The following is a 16,003-nucleotide window of genomic DNA, read 5'->3' as shown; positions in this document are numbered from 1 at the left end:
GTAACGATTTCAAGCTAAGCCCAATAACCCCCAGCCCCAACAATATTCAGCCGAGCAAGAAATAAAAAAAAAGATCTGACAAAAACTCACTGAAAATAAATGCATAAAGGCAAAAGACAAAATCAGCTTTATAATATATTAAATTTATCTAAGTGTGTTCTGTATTATATATTTAAAATAAATAGGTAAACCCGAAACAATTGTTGGCTTTGTTTAAAGCCCTCCATTCATTAGTTTAACGGATTAAAAAAGTCTTTTCCTGAACTGGAATAATCCTAAACTGGCCTATCACATGCCGAACGCTGTAACATCATCAAAACTGAGTGGGACAAGGTAAATAGAAAACTCTTTACCCTTTTAAGGCAATGAAGTAGGAGTATCCCTGGAGTCCAATGCATTATCAAATATCTGGTATGCCCTCAAGTTTCGGCAGATGGCCAAGCCATGACTGTCGGAGAACTTGCATTGTCCCCCACACTTGCTTCACTTGAAGGCTGCCTCCTCTTGCGTGGAGGGCATGTAGTGGAATTCCCATCATTGACCTTCGAGTGATGCATTTTCCGTTCACGGATTTCATACACGTTGAGCAGCATTTCAAAGGTCCATATATCTGTGCATATTACAAGCAAAGCTCATGATACTTTAAAAGAAAAACTGCTTGAACAAGATAGGATAACTTGTTTCTAATATGTTACCTGTAAAGTCAGATCTAAGAGTTTCACATGAACGTTGCACTTGTTCGATGCACGGTGAGAAGGAACACAGAGTTCCATCTTGTTTCAACATGTTTCAAGTTGAAGGAATGGCTAGCCAAGGTTGCGGTAGGTCCAGAAATACGGAGTCAGCCAACCCAGAAAACTGATCGGAAATCCCTCACCCTGAATATCTCGGACTCCCACAGTGACTAAAGTGCTTATTCCAGTCCTCTCTGTTGAAGGAGTGAAAAATCGTAAAACATTCCTTCATTCGCGAACCAACACAGAAGAATCAAAGAAAAAAAAAACAACCATCCTTGGATCTTTCTATTATCAATTAGACAAACAGAAACCATATAATGGGATAAAATATGCACCATAAATGAGTCCTACGCAAGGTTCCACAAAACCGAGATAATTTTGAGACTATGAAGCATGACAGCAACAGAAAGTCGATCGAAGAATACATCTACCTGAACAGACTTCTGAAATCTACCTAGAATTCAAGCTCAACCTAAGCAGTTTCTAAAATCATATTTCATAACTATCTTTGAAACCAAAATTTCATAACAATGCACTCACTAATGAAACTAATAAAGATCTGTAAACTGAGACAATTAGAGACAATGAAGTATTACGGCAACAAAATGTAGATCTATGAAGACATCAACTCAAGATAACCCAGAATTCAAGTTCAACCTAAGCAGTTACTATATCATATTTCATCACAATGCACTTTTGCAAACGATAAACATTAAGGCTTACCTAGCTGAGGCAGCCCTCTATTCATGGAAATCAAAGGTATACACATGTCCCGTTGGAGCCACTACTGGTCCCGGATTCAAGAACCAAACAACGAGGAACTACTTCCAAGTACATAATCACAAAGCTAATATCCGCAATATAAAGAACCTGAGTCCTATGACTTAGAACCAAAGTTCATAACTCCAGTGTCAGAGCCAATAGGTAAACGAATCCACCTTTGTTGCTGAAAATTATGGAACCAAATGGCTTCCCGATCCAATCTGAATGTTTAAATACACCGACACAATTTTGAAGAACCGAATTCTCACACACTTTAATAGCTTTCATAGTATCACGCCTCTCATTTACAATAATCAAATCTCCATCTCTAATGCAGCGATTGAAAGATATCTTCATTGAGGAATCCATAAGCAATATCCTTAAAATACGAAAAACACATTCAATTGAATACACAGATGATGTTGGACTAATATGCAATTTCTGTACCAAAATTTACTCCACAAAACGAAAATATTTACCACATATCCAAAGTTCCATTAAGAATAAACTATCGCCTAGAATACCAGGAAGACCAAAATTCATTAATATATATATATAAATAGGAAAAGAGCATCACCATTGTCAATGGAGATACCCATTATATTTGTAGTTTCTAAAGGTCACTTTCTCAATACAGGAAAATTCTCAGGACATGTATCATTCTTGTGATTTCATGCCAACCCAGCTCCACCAAATCTCTAAACTTGTATCTACAATAGGTATGCTGGAGAAGTACTCACATGCATCTCCGATTATGCACTTATCAGCCATCAAGTTGAATTTTTATCAGTACTGCCTTCTAGCTGTACTTTAGTAGAATCTTCCTTTTCCTCCATGACATGCTGGATACTTTCTTGATATCCTTCTATGAAACTCTTAAGAGCATCTCTATATGCAGAAGCCCTTGTCATGTATAACCTCTGTAAAGCAGGCCTCAAAGTCTCCATCCCTCCTCTTGCAGCAATCGCTATTAAATAATTTCCATAGAAAACATCAAAACAATGTAAAATTCAACAAGATAAACTATAATACCAGGAAAATAAGAGAAAAAAGGGTGAGACGAGAGAAATTTGGCCTAAAAAATTTTAGTTAAAAAAGAGGTGTACCAACAAGGTAAATGATGACAGAATAAGTAGGAAATTATCATGAGTTAAAAATGTTCTTTCTAAAATCAATTAAAGAAATATATATTAAGATGTTCAGAAAATAGAATGTTGGCAGAGGGCACGTCATGCTATCATTCTTCAGGGTGATACCAAAAAGAAGAAAAAAAGGTACCTAGGTAGCATAAGTTAACGGTATGGTCGTCACTGTAATGGCTCTAGACAATGAAACCCAGATAACTAAGACTGCTGGAGATAAACAGTAATTTAATATCTTCCTTAACAACTGAACCTTAGCCTGGTGAAGAAGGGATTCACCAAAAATATGCCAATGGAAGCGTAAAATATAAGACTTGAACACAGGTGCCAACAACATAAAAAAACAAAATGCAGTCACGAATGACTCTGAGCAGCAAGGGGAAAAAGAAATCAAAGAATAAATTCCATGCTACCTCCAGACAAGTTCTACTAAAAAGGAAATTGAAATGAAAACCTAACTGAACTCAAGCATTACAGGACTTTGTTCCTTGACCTCCATAAGATGTCTCAAGCACGAATCTAATGGTTTATTGCACATATAATATGCCGCTTATTTTGCAAGTCATGCTATATACTTCTTGATCCATTATAGACAACTTATACATCAGAACATTTCAAGATAAGAAACCACAAAGTAAAGTTCCTCACCAATATCCTCCAAGGTCAAAGGTTCTGTCTCTGTACTCCTACTCTTATCTCCATTTTATCTTCAGTTCCATCATCCTTCTTATAATCATTTGGTCTAAAGATCAGGACCAATATCCCTTACCCAACTTGCAGCATAAAGCCTAGAGGCCTCCTTCAAGACCTAAAGGAGGATGACAGGTTTTTACTACTTACATACTAAAAATAAATGCCTCTTATTCCCTAATGCATAGGCAAATAATAGGTTCTTGAGCATTATTTGACATTCAAGTGGTTAAGTTAACCATCAAGTAAGCAGAACAGTACATAAAAGTCATTTAATCATTTCAATATCCCAATGATCTAATTTCCACCCTAATCACCAGCTAGCATCTGTGAAATTTCAAATTTCCATTATGCTTCTTTAAAATTTGTTAAATGGAACAAAAGCAAAATATATATATATAAAAAGGACGCGGCAAAATCATCATATTTGAGTTGAAATTGCTAATAGTTAAAACGTAAAGTACTTCCAAACATACGTTTTTAATTTAAAGTAAAAAACAATGCATTTTTTTTCTTCCAAAAAAAGGCTTCAGAATTCTAAAATGTTTTGCTTACAGCAATAGCAACGACACAAAAAAAAAAAAGAGAGAGGTCAATTTACAAACCAGGCTCACTATTTTACTATGATGGAGAAATGAAAGAGCCATGCTCTTTAAACTGGCAATAATATCTAAACTACAATCCAGTACTAATATAGCTTCTCCATCACATAAACCATAAAAAAAAAATACAATTATATAAAGGAAGGGGGAACCCAGAATCTAACAGCATTCATCATTAAAACCCAGGAATCAATAAGCAAACAAAACTCTTACTGCGGAAGAGAAATAGGAAAAGAGAAGTACCAAGAAGCGCTCGTGCCAAGTCAATTTGCGGCGCTTTTTGATGTGGGGAGGATCAGGCAATGAAGAAGGGAAAGCTATTTCTTTGAGATCGTATTGGAAATAGTCATACAGCTTCCTGCACACAACTTTTACCTTCATTTTAGGTTGTTGTAAGAGATACCCAATTTGATTAAGCTAATGAATTATCTCTGTTGTTCCACGGTTTAAATATTTAGGGGAAGCAGGCTATTAACAGAGTTTGGCTGTACTAAGGCCCGAGGGCTTTTGATTTATTATAATGATTGACTGTGATAATAGCTATTGATATAATATTTGATGTTTATACATTATTTTAGAAAGAATGAATGAAACCACAACAAAGCTTGGAAAAGTGTGGGCCATTCAACCTAGTTGCCAACTTCACAAATAAGTAAAGCCTCATAGAATAGCAAGAAATTGCCATCAATCTTTTTGCACTAATAAGCCTCTTGGTTGATAGAAAACATCATTCACATTCATGGGGACTGGTTTTCATTATCCGGTTCTGCATCATCTTCTAGATCATCCTCGTCTTCAATGGGAATGTCTTCGCTGTAATCATCTAATGAACCAACAGGAAAAATGATGCCACCTTAAGAAATTTAATGGATTTAGTTCAATCAACATGTACGAGGCAACGTTATAGCATTACGTATGATATGCACAAAGCTCAAAACATTAGACGCATTCAATGTTCTACCTTGGTTGAAAGCAAATGATCAATTATCTATCCCATTAAACTATATGAGAGAGCATCAGCACCATATTAAACACGAGAAGCAAAAGGTATTCCTGGAATCATGTATACTCTAGGTTTGACTGCATCACAATGAAGATTAACTAAAAGCCGCTAAGTACCGTATACAGGGACAATGTATCAAAACTGAGTGGGACAAGGTAAATAGAAAACTCTTTACCCTTTTGAGGCAATGAAGTAGGAGTGTCCCTGGAGTCCGATGCATTATCAAGAACATAAGGAAGATCTAGCAATTCCAAGAAAGATACAGTCTGAGGATTACGGGGAGAACCTACACAAGGTGAGAAAATTTTAATAATTAAAAAGGAAATCGAGCAAAAACAAATTGCAAAAGTCATGATTATTCTAGTTGCAAATCTAAATAAAAAAGAATGCATTCACTAACCAACAATTAATTGAGCTAAAAGAAGACAAAAAATGAAGGATAGTGTTTTGTAATGACTGTGACAGTAATATCGAGATGCCTAATCATGATAGTGATAAGTGGCATAAACATGCAAACATATATGGTGATTTTCTTAAATCCAAAAGATAGAACCATTAATGGAGATACTTTTTGCACCTCAAAGAAGGAAAAGCATCAAAATATCACCATATTATTTACCAGAAAAAGTAGTGTTTGAAACTGAATCAAAGGGTTTGTGAGGTGGAACTGTTTGAGAAAATTCACAAGGTTTGGCTCCTCTGTCTTCCATCCTGCTCTTAACCCATTGACAACAATCTTGCATGTCAAGATGTGTTCTCCTACATATTAGAACAACAGTTGTTGGCTCACTAGTTCTTGTAAAGAAATAGTACTTGTAAAAATAGAAAATTGCACATTTTCAAATAAAACATTAGTCCACCCCACCCAAGAGAGAGAGAGAGAGAGCGATGAGTGGCATGGTCAAAACAAAAATGTCATATATACACACACCCAAAGTCTCCACGTCAGAAGGTCAAAGGAAAGACACAGTTCAATTTCCGTGTTATTGCCAGCCATTCCTCATCGTACTGAACCTCATAAGGTCCTGGATCAGATTCAATATCAACAATCTAAAAGATCAAAGAAAGCCAGAATTCATTTATTAGCTTCCAGCAAAGACCAAAAGAAAGAACCTAAATGAAATGGTCAGAACATATGATAGATACCTGCAAGAACTTGCGCCCTGGAAGGCATTTATCGAGTGCAAGAAATTTTGTCACTCGACCACCCTCTTCATGTTCAACAAGAGCAGTGAATTTGCAGTGCAAGTGAGCTGAAAACCAATACGATGGTTTGAGTTTTTCGAGCAGCTGTGCAGCAGGCTTGCTTCCAAGAGTTCCTTGCTGGATCTAGGAAATATGCTTCAACCGACAAGTAACCAGGAATGGTCAACAAGAAAACTGAATACGCTTGATATGAAGATTTTCATTCTGTCACACATATGCATTTCCACCAATCAAATATAATTACCTCATCTTTGAAATGTTTTTTTGTAGCAAACAAGTTGTTGCAAGTTCCCAGTGATGCCGAGCGGCCAATCGTGTGAAAGGAAAATATCAATCGGTTCCTCTAGGTGCATGAGCTTGTGAACATCATACTCCCGGACATGATATCCTTATAGTATTGTGAATATCAATCGGTTTCTGTCAATTTGCCAGTTCCCATAGTATTGTCATTATAAGGTGACCTTTCATGGTGTCCTGCTCAAGGAAAAGCTAATTCATTTAAGTTTCAAAGCTTCGACTCTCCACCCTAAATAAGAATCAATATAACATATTTGACACTCGCTTTCAGTAAATAAACAATCACCATCAAAAGAACTCCAGAATAAACACAAAATAGACAAGTAAAAGAACTTCAACCCCAACCTAAACAATAATTAGGTGCATTGTAAATTCCAGAAAGTCCACCGATACGGATATTGCCAAACTTCACAACCCCAGCAAACCCCAACAAGTATATATTAGGTGCTGCCCATCCCCCATAATACCTAAAGTTCACACATTTCAATTGCAGAAGGTAAAATTCAAGGCCTTTTCATAAAAGAATCAAAATCCCCAAGCTAGAACATATGAAGAAAAGGGGCTGACTTACAATTCCCATAAATAATTGGAAGCTTCATGATTTCCACCGATAAAAATGGTGAGAACTGGGGCAATCTCCTGACCCGAATAGTATTTCCAGAATGACTTCACTCTCATCGAAACCCTCCTACTTTCCCTTTTGCTTTACTTCAAGTGATGAATAAATATATCTGAAATAAAAAATAGAGATGAACAAGCAAAGACAAAAGATTTATAAAGAAGAAAACAAAAAGTCTGAGATTTGTCATTTTTTTAAAAATCTTATTATTTGTTTTTTTATTGATTTTATATATAAAAAATATCATCATAATATCTTAAAAAATTATAATATTTAATATTTCAAGGTACACCACAACCATTATAGACAGTGCTAGTCCAGAGGTTATGTATTACCAATCAATTAAAAAACTAGTAAAGAAAATATCAAAATTACTGTTATTGTTGTATGTTGAGAGACATTCTATCAATATTTCTCTAAATATCGTATGAGCAGCCAAATCTATCTTAAGTATATTGTGTTTCATAGGTGTTAATGTTTCGTAAAATCTCTATTCTTCTTATTTCAATTTTTATTACAATTTTGTTTGATTTTCGTATTTAAAAATTTAATTAAATATCATTCTATTTATATTTTATTTTATATGTGTTTATTTATAATTAATTACATGTTAGCTAATGTGTTTTTGTCCAACAATTGCAAACACAATAGCAAATCTTGCTCGGCTATCCTTATTAGAAATTGTTTTGGTTCTGTGTTATGTTAGAAAACAACCATGCATGGCCACATACCTTCTCCTTTTACAGCGGAGGCTATGGCTTAATTTTTATAATATATAAATATAAAAATTCAACAAAAACTTTTCAAAATTAATTTAATATTATGTTTACCATAATAAACATAATTTGACTAACAATAATATTAAAATGAAATAAAATAAAATAATTTTGTATTTTATATTTCAAAATTTTCATGACATTTTAGTTTATTCTAAGTTATCAAAACTCTATACTCTTAAAATTTTGGTGATTTTAATAATAACAATAATTTAAAGTTGAAATATAATTTTAAAACCTATGATTCGAGGCCTAAAACATTAAAAATTGCCGTTACTTATTCAAAATTTCTTGTTACATTCAGAGCTTAATTCCATTGACATGGAACATATTTTCGAATGCAAAACATACTAACGAAAAGATTACATTTTATATCATAGAAATCATCTCACAAGAAAGTTTTAAAAGGCCTTCAATTTCAATTTTGATTTGGGGATTCAACTTCAGATTTACTTTAACTTTGAGAATTTAAATAAAAAACCATTAAACGTTTTCGAAGTTAATGTTATGTGACATGAATAATACCGATTGTCAGATTAATATTGGTTGAGGCACCTTAATAATTAGATTCTAAATTCTGTTATTGATTTTTAAAGTCTTTTTTTAAGCTTTTATGTAAACTATTAAAAGACTTGAATGCTCTTGTATTAATTTTTTTCCTTTAAAATAAATTGTTTTTCACACTTAACTTACTTAAAATTTTGTTTGAAAAAGCACTATCCCTCACGAATTAAGACAAATAAGAAAATCAAATAGCTAGCCTAGTTTGAAGGAATAGAATATAAAATTTAATGCATTAATGATCGTGGGGGCTTTTTTTGGAAATGAGGTGGGCTTAAAAGGTGTCTTTTTTTTTTGGAAAAATGGACCTAAAATTCTAAAAAACATCGGCCTTCCCTATTAATTTTTTATAAATATTTTTTTTAAAAAAGACCCAAATCGGGATAGATCCGAAGCAAAACAGCCACAAACCGGTGTACCCGTAATGCAGGATATCCCAGCTCGGGATATCGGTAGAATGGGATATCCCTACCTGGAATACGTACAACAGGTAGCCTGGTTCAAACAAGTAAAAAAGCTAAACCGGACAATAAAACCATCGAACCGAGCACTAAAATCTGTGAACCAGAATTGCAGGATATTGCCATCAATCTTTTTGCACTAATAAACCTCTTGGTTGATAGAAAACATTATTCACATTCATGAGGACCGGTTTTCATTATTCGGTTCTCCATCTTCTAGATCATCCTCGTCTTCAATGGGAATGTCTTCGCTGTAATCATCTAATGAACCAACAGGAAAAACGATGTCACCTTAAGAAATTTAATGGATTTAGTTCAATAAACGTGTACGAGGCAAAGTTATAGCATTACATATGATATGCACAAAGTTCAAAACATTAGGCACATTCAATGTTCTACCTTGATTGAAAGCAAATGATCAATTATCTATCCCATTAAACTATGCGAGAGAGCATCAGCACCATATTAAACACGAGAAGCAAAAGGTATTCCTAGAATCATGTATACTCTAGGTTTGACTGCATCACAATGAAGATTAACTAGAAGCCGTTAAGTACCGTATAAAGGGACAATGCATCAAAACTGAGTGGGACAAGGTAAATAGAAAACTCTTTACCCTTTTGAGGCAATGAAGTAGGAGTATCCCTGGAGTCCAATGCATTATCAAGAACATAAGGAAGATCTAGCAATTCCAAGAAAGATACAGTCTGAGGATTACGGGGAGAACCTACACAAGGTGAGAAAATTTTAATAATTAAAAAGGAAATCGAGCAAAAACAAATTGCAAAAGTCATGATTCTTCTAGTTGCAAATCTAAATAAAAAAGAATGCATTCGCTAACCAACAATTAATTGAGCTAAAAGAAGACAAAAAATGAAGGATAGTGTTTTGTAATGATTGTGACAGTAATATCAAGATGCCTAATCATGATAGTGATAAGTGGCATAAATATGCAAACGTATATGGTGAGTTTCTTAAATCCAAAAGATAGAACCATTAATGGAGATACTTTTAGCACCTCAAAGAAGGAAAAGCATCAAAATATCACCATATTATTTACCAGAAAAAGTAGTGTTTGAAACTGAATCAGAGGGTTTGTGAGGTGGAGCTGTTTGAGAAAATTCGCAAGGTTTGGCTCCTCTGTCTTCCATCCTGCTCTTAACCCATTGACGACAATCTTGCATGTCGAGCTGTGTTCTCCTACATATTAGAACAGCAGTTGTCGGCTCACTAGTTCTTGTAAAGAAATAGTACTTGCAAAAATAGAAAATTGCACATTTTCAAATAAAACATTAGTCCACCCCACCCAAAAGAGAGAGAGAGCGATGAGTGGCATGGTCAAAACAAAAATGTCATATATACACACACCCAAAGTCTCCACGTCGGAGGGTCAAAGGAAAGACACAATTCAATTTCCGTGTTATTGCCAGCCATTCTTCATCGTACTGAACCTCATAAGGTCCTGGATCAGATTCAATATCAACAATCTAAAAGATCAAAGAAAGCCAGAATTCATTTATTAGCTTCCAGCAAAGACCAAAAGAAAGAACCTAAATGAAATGGTCAGAACATATGATAGATACCTGCAAGAACTTGCGCCCTGGAAGGCATTTATCGAGTGCAAGAAATTTTGTCACTCGACCACCCTCTTCATGTTCAACAAGAGCAGTGAATTTGCAGTGCAAGTGAGCTGAAAACCAATACGATGGTTTGAGTTTTTCGAGCAGCTGTGCAGCAGGCTTGCTTCCAAGAGTTCCTTGCTGGATCTAGGAAATATGTTTCAACCAACAAGCAACCAGGAATGGTCAACAAGAAAACTGAATACGCTTGATATGAAGATTTTCATTCTGTCACAAATATGCATTTCCACCAATCGAATATAATTACCTCATCTTTGAAATGTTTTTTGTAGCGAACAAGTTGTTGCCAGTTCCCAAAATCAGTGATGCCGAGCGGCCAATCGTGTGAAAGGAAAATATCAATCGGGTCCTCTAGGTGCATGAGCTTGTGAACATCGTACTCCCGGACATGATACACAGATCTGATAGTATTGTCATTATAAGGTGGCCTTTCGTGGTGTCCTGCTCAAGGAAAAGCTAATTCATTTCAGTTTCAAAGCTTCGACTCTCCACCCTAAATAAGAATCAATATAACATATTTGACACACGCTTGCAGTAAATAAACAATCACCATTAAAAGAACTCCAGAATAAACACAAAATAGACAAGTAAAAGAACTTCAAACCCAACCTAAACAATAATTACGCGCATTGTAAATTCCGGAAAGTCCACCGATACGGATATTGCCAAACTTCACAACCCCAGCAAACCCCAAGAAGTATATATTAGGTGCTGCCCATCCCCCATAATACCTAAAGTTCACACATTTCAATTGCAGAAGGTAAAATTCAAGGCCTTTTCATAAAAGAATCAAAATCCCCAAGCCAGAACATATGAAGGAAAGGGGGTGACTTACAATTCCCATAAATAATTGGAAGCTTCATGATTTCCACCGATAAAAATGGTGGGAACTGGGGCAACCTCCTGACCCGAATAGTATTTCCAGAATGATTTCATCTCCCTATATTTTGGGGGCACATTAAGGCTATCCATATCTTTTTCATTCCTGACTGCCTAAGTTGCAAAAGAAAAAAAAATTAAGTTAATATAAAAAATGGGTATTTGGAAAGTGACAAATTTTCGTATAAAAACAACAAATTGAAGGGAGAAAGTGAGAGTGTAAGAGAAAGAACCTGGAAATCACCACAACAAAGGAGGAGGTCGATTTTGATGTTGCGAGTGTTTTCGATGTATTTAATGGTGTCGTAGACCTTGTCGAGATCTCCATGCATGCACCCTTCCACTGCTATCTTCATCCTTTTGAATTGGACACAATACTGTGAGGGTTTGAGAAAAACTTAAAACCTTAGGTTTTTTCTTAATGACTTTATTCTCTAAAGGTGAAAACAAAAAACCATGACAAAAACACACTGAAAATAGAAGTAAAAAGAAGCATATATAATTAAAACAGGAATGAAAAGGGCAACAGCAGGATTAACAACAATGAGATGGAATGAGCCAATGTTTTCAAAAATTCCAATACCATAAGCTTGAAGAAGATGGGTAACAATGGCGGCAGGAAACGAGGATACGGTTCACTACGCTCGCGAGCAATGGTCCTTTTGCTACACGTGGCTCTTCCCACAATCTTTTCTGGTTAATACGGTGTTCTATAAAAAGGTTAAATAGTATTTTTCCCTTTTGCGTAATTTTCCCAATTTTCTTTAGGTTTATAGACTTTAAGCGCAATAGAGATGTTGATGCATCAATTATATTAATATATTTCATCTTAAAATTTTACTTAATTCATATTTGCAAAAAAAAAATTAATCCAAATCATTTTAAATTCATCCATATTAATTTTACATTATTTGGAAGGCAGAACACCGGACTACATTGATTTGTTTTATGTACGTTGGGTCAATTAGTTTTATATATATTTAATAGATAATAAAACCTAAACTTACTAACATTGTTAAAAAACTATTATTGTTAAAATACCGAAATCCCTAAAAAAACAAATTGAAAATATTAGTAAAATATAAGCATATATCTGAAACTAAAATCAGAGATAATGAGGAAAGAGACAGTTTAATTATGCTCATACCTGAAATCAATTTCGGATGATGTAGGGAGTTTCAAAATTTACAAAAAATAGAAACAGCAAAAAAAAAAAACTGAAATTTGATTACCTGAAGCTAAAAAATTTGAGGAAAAAATTGAAAGGATATTGAGAGAGAGAGAGAGACAGCGAATAAATGGGAGAGCTATAGATTGAAGAAAACACAGGAAAAAGGGCTGAGAGAAGAAAAAACAAGAGAGAAGGAAAATATTTGTAAAGAAGGGAAAAAGAGTAGCTAAAAAAGGAGAAAGGAACGTTAGAAATAAAGGAAAAATAGGACAGAATATGGGAATAAGCTGGTCATTTATTGCCAACTGGTTAGTTTAATTTATTGTAATATTTATGAAAAAAATGAAAAGAGAAAATTCCCAATACAATTTCAGATTTTTTGCTTCCCATTAAGTAATTGACAAACTTTTTTTTATTGTTGATTTCTAAAACTGAAAACCAAAAGCCATAAAATAAACCAAAAAATACAAGTACAAAAGCATAGTTCTTAAAAGGGAGAACGGAAAAGACAATGTTGGAGAAAAGATTCATACCTGATTAAGCAAGGGAGTCCAAAAATCCCAAAAACAGAAACGGTAGAGAGAATCACAATATAGTGTCTTTGAATTCTTTCGGGCCTAAAAAATATAAGAGGTAAAATTTGAAATGAGACAGACATAATAAAGGAGAGAATAAAAGGGAAAGAAATGTTAGAAAAAAAGGAAAATGAGGAGAGAATAAACTATGAAAACATGCTCAGTATCACAAGCCACAGGAACTAAACAGAAACCCAAAAACCATGACCATTATAACAGCCCAAAAAAACAGGACAACTATCACAAGTCGCAAAAAACCAATGGCCACATAGGCCCAATGAAAATTAAATTGGATCCAAGGAAAATTTACTTTAATTTTGACAATTTAGAAAACAACAATCAAATAAAACAAACGCATCAATGTTACTGCAAACAAAACCATGAGATTGTAGAGAGATACCTTGGGTTGATATGAATGGCCGACGTCCACAAAAGAGAAACCTTCGTTTTCTACATAATTAACAATACCAAAGCAAAAGATGAGTAATTTGGATTTTTTGAAAAATAAATCAGTAATACGATTCAAATATGAAACTTTGAAAGAAAACTCTCATCGTAAGATCAAAAAAGGAAAATATACTGCGTTCTTCATAAGAAAGAAAACAACACCTAGTTAACATCTTCTAATGCAACACAATAAACACTTGTAACTACTTTGTAATATAAAACAACATTTTCAGTTAAATTGCATCCCTAATTCCATCCAGGCCATGCATTTAGATATTACCCGAATATTTCAATCAAAATCCAATTCCAAATCATATAAGCACCAGCACACAAACAGTTCCAACTAAGTTCATCGATGACCTCCACTCAACTATTTTAAAGGAAACCTACCCCGATCCTTACCGATGAGTGAAAGCACCTAGCTGTGTGAAAAGAAAACCAAAGACTAATATGCACCACCTTAGCACCAGATAAAATGCAAGAATTTTCACTCCAAATATGACCATGTTCTTCTAGTTAAAATTGATGTTAATTGATCCCAAAGTCTCTTACTTTCTATTCTATTTGAAAACACACAACAACGCCATACAAACTGTATTTTTCCTTTAAAAACGAAAATCAAACAACACTTGTGTAAGGAAAGTGGCCTTAAATATATATTAACTGTAGATTAAATGAAAACAGCCAAGTGTTCAAGTAATTGGAAACAGCTATTCCCTGACCTTAAATATATATAAACTGTAGATTGAAGATATCCACCTCATATAACACTCAAGATTAAACTTACCAGTAAACAGAGAGTAGGCTTCCCCTAACATACCTATATCTTGACAGTTCAGAAAATTAGAGGATAACTTTTTCACATGGTCCTAATCAAATTTCCACATCAACCATTAATAATTCGGAAAATTTTGAATTAAACCCAAGACACCACAAGAAGGTTATTCAAAGAATCAAATTCATGCAAACTAATACTGTAATAGGCCAATTTTGGCCTTGCTAAAAAACCAAATAATTAACAGCCCATTACAAACCCCAACCCACTAGCCCAAAGTTTTGAACAGTTTCAGAAAAAACCTAACCCTAGTAGCAGTTTCAGCGGCGCCGCAACCATCGGGCCCTCACCGTGCGTGTGTGCCAGTGGTTGTCACTCTCCCCGCACGTTCGCGCACGTCGCACCTACCATGGACCACGAACAGCAAGTGAGAAGTAGAGATAGCAGGAAATATAGCAAAAATAAAGGGGATTTTGATTTGGATTTTCTTCTCTAGGATTCGATTATAAAAAGCGATTGAGATTTTTGTAAAGGGGGTTACGAAAATTAAATTAAAAAAAAAACAAGAAAGGGGAAAAAATTAGTGTAAAACGAAATACAAAAAGGCAAAAATAAAAATACAGCAGTGGATCTTGAAGGTGATTTTTCTGATTTCTCGCCTCCTTTTTGATTTTTCTTTTGTTCATCTCTTCACAAATCAAAGAAATAATAAAAGGAAAACACACTTACCTGCGAGGAGGAAGACGGAGCCTTATTTGCCCCGATCAGATCGGAGTTGAAGGGGCTTCAAATCCTTTGAGGCGGCGGACAGGGTAGAGCAGGGGCTGAGTCTGCTGTTGTGTTTTCAGAAAAAAAAAATGAAAAGTGACTTAGGGTTGATTTGCTTTTGAAGAGTAACAGAAAATGAAATTTTCAAAAAAACTATTGGTTTTATAAAGGATCAAAACGGCGCCGTTTTAAGCCTTGATTACAGTGGCCAAAACGGCGCCGTTTAAGCCTAACCCGCGTGCGACCCGACCCGCTCCAGGGGAGAATCCGCGTGTTTTCAATGGATGGGATAATTTCACTTTTATCCCTTACGTTTTTTAATGTTTCCAGTAAAGGATTTTTATTTTTTAATTTTTACCCCAAGATTTCTCTACGAGTTCAGTTTGGCCCACGCTGAAACAATGTCATTTTGAGGCGAAGGTAAAATTCCTTTCCAGTCCCCATGTTATGCGCGTGTTCAGATTGGTCCCTTCCTTTCATTTTATTTTAATTTCGCCCCAAATATTTGTCTCAGTATCCAAATTAGTCCGTTTTTGTGTTATTTTGTTATTTTAATGATTAATTCGGTTTATTTATTTATTCCTTACTATTATATTGTTATAATATGCTATTAATTTTTGTATTATTATTGTCATTATATTTCTATTTTATTTATTTATCAAAGTTTAAATATCTTTTAACCTTATTATTATTATTTTGTTTTAAAATTATAATATATTATTATCAGCATTATAAATTCATTATGTATTATTATATTAAGTTTCTTCATATATTAATATTTAATTTCTTCATAAATCATCTTATGTGTTTTCTATGTAATATAATACACATATATATACTTTATAATTCATACGTACATGCATTTTTTACATATTGTTTTTTATAACTTAAA

General features: G+C 34.3%; 1 protein-coding gene and 1 pseudogene across 6 annotated transcripts; both read right to left on the bottom strand.

Moving 5' to 3' along the window:
• Positions 1-104: 104 nt before the first annotated feature.
• Positions 105-7,117, bottom strand: LOC107911042 (lariat debranching enzyme-like; annotated as a pseudogene).
• A 1,592-nt stretch (positions 7,118-8,709) lies between these two features.
• Positions 8,710-15,262, bottom strand: LOC107911043 (lariat debranching enzyme). Of its 6 annotated transcripts, XM_041106405.1 has the most exons (13): positions 15,073-15,262; positions 14,646-14,747; positions 13,522-13,571; positions 13,080-13,163; positions 11,609-11,752; positions 11,332-11,489; positions 11,106-11,227; positions 10,744-10,937; positions 10,440-10,622; positions 10,225-10,343; positions 9,917-10,056; positions 9,473-9,583; positions 8,710-9,117 (listed from the first exon to the last, which is right to left on the bottom strand). In XM_041106405.1, exons 2-13 carry the CDS (start codon positions 14,680-14,682, stop codon positions 9,035-9,037), a joined length of 1,425 nt encoding a protein of 474 aa, XP_040962339.1. In that variant the 5' UTR covers positions 14,683-14,747; positions 15,073-15,262; the 3' UTR covers positions 8,710-9,034. The 6 variants fall into 6 exon arrangements, 5 of the variants coding, with proteins under 5 accessions (XP_040962339.1, XP_040962343.1, XP_040962342.1 ...); XM_041106409.1 differs by lacking the exon at positions 15,073-15,262 and having other exon boundaries at positions 14,651-14,753; XM_041106408.1 differs by lacking the exon at positions 15,073-15,262 and having other exon boundaries at positions 11,609-11,732; positions 14,651-14,753.
• Positions 15,263-16,003: the final 741 nt, after the last annotated feature.

The sequence above is a fragment of the Gossypium hirsutum genome, chromosome D11 (assembly GCF_007990345.1).
Source record: "Gossypium hirsutum isolate 1008001.06 chromosome D11, Gossypium_hirsutum_v2.1, whole genome shotgun sequence".
Classification (NCBI taxonomy): domain Eukaryota; kingdom Viridiplantae; phylum Streptophyta; class Magnoliopsida; order Malvales; family Malvaceae; genus Gossypium; species Gossypium hirsutum.
The sequence above is the reverse complement of the archived record's forward strand: the minus strand, read 5'-3'. Positions and strand labels throughout refer to the sequence as shown.

Bases quoted from the DNA above. Each gene is read 5' to 3' on its own strand.
- LOC107911043 (XM_041106405.1), bottom strand. From the start codon at position 14,682: ATGGTTGCGGCGCCGCTGAAACTGCTACTAGGGTTAG. The intron at 11,228-11,331 runs GTAAGTCACCCC...TGTGAACTTTAG, and splicing joins TCCAATTATTTATGGGAATT to GTATTATGGGGGATGGGCAG. The intron at 10,623-10,743 runs GTAATTATATTC...CATATTTCCTAG, and splicing joins AAAAACATTTCAAAGATGAG to ATCCAGCAAGGAACTCTTGG.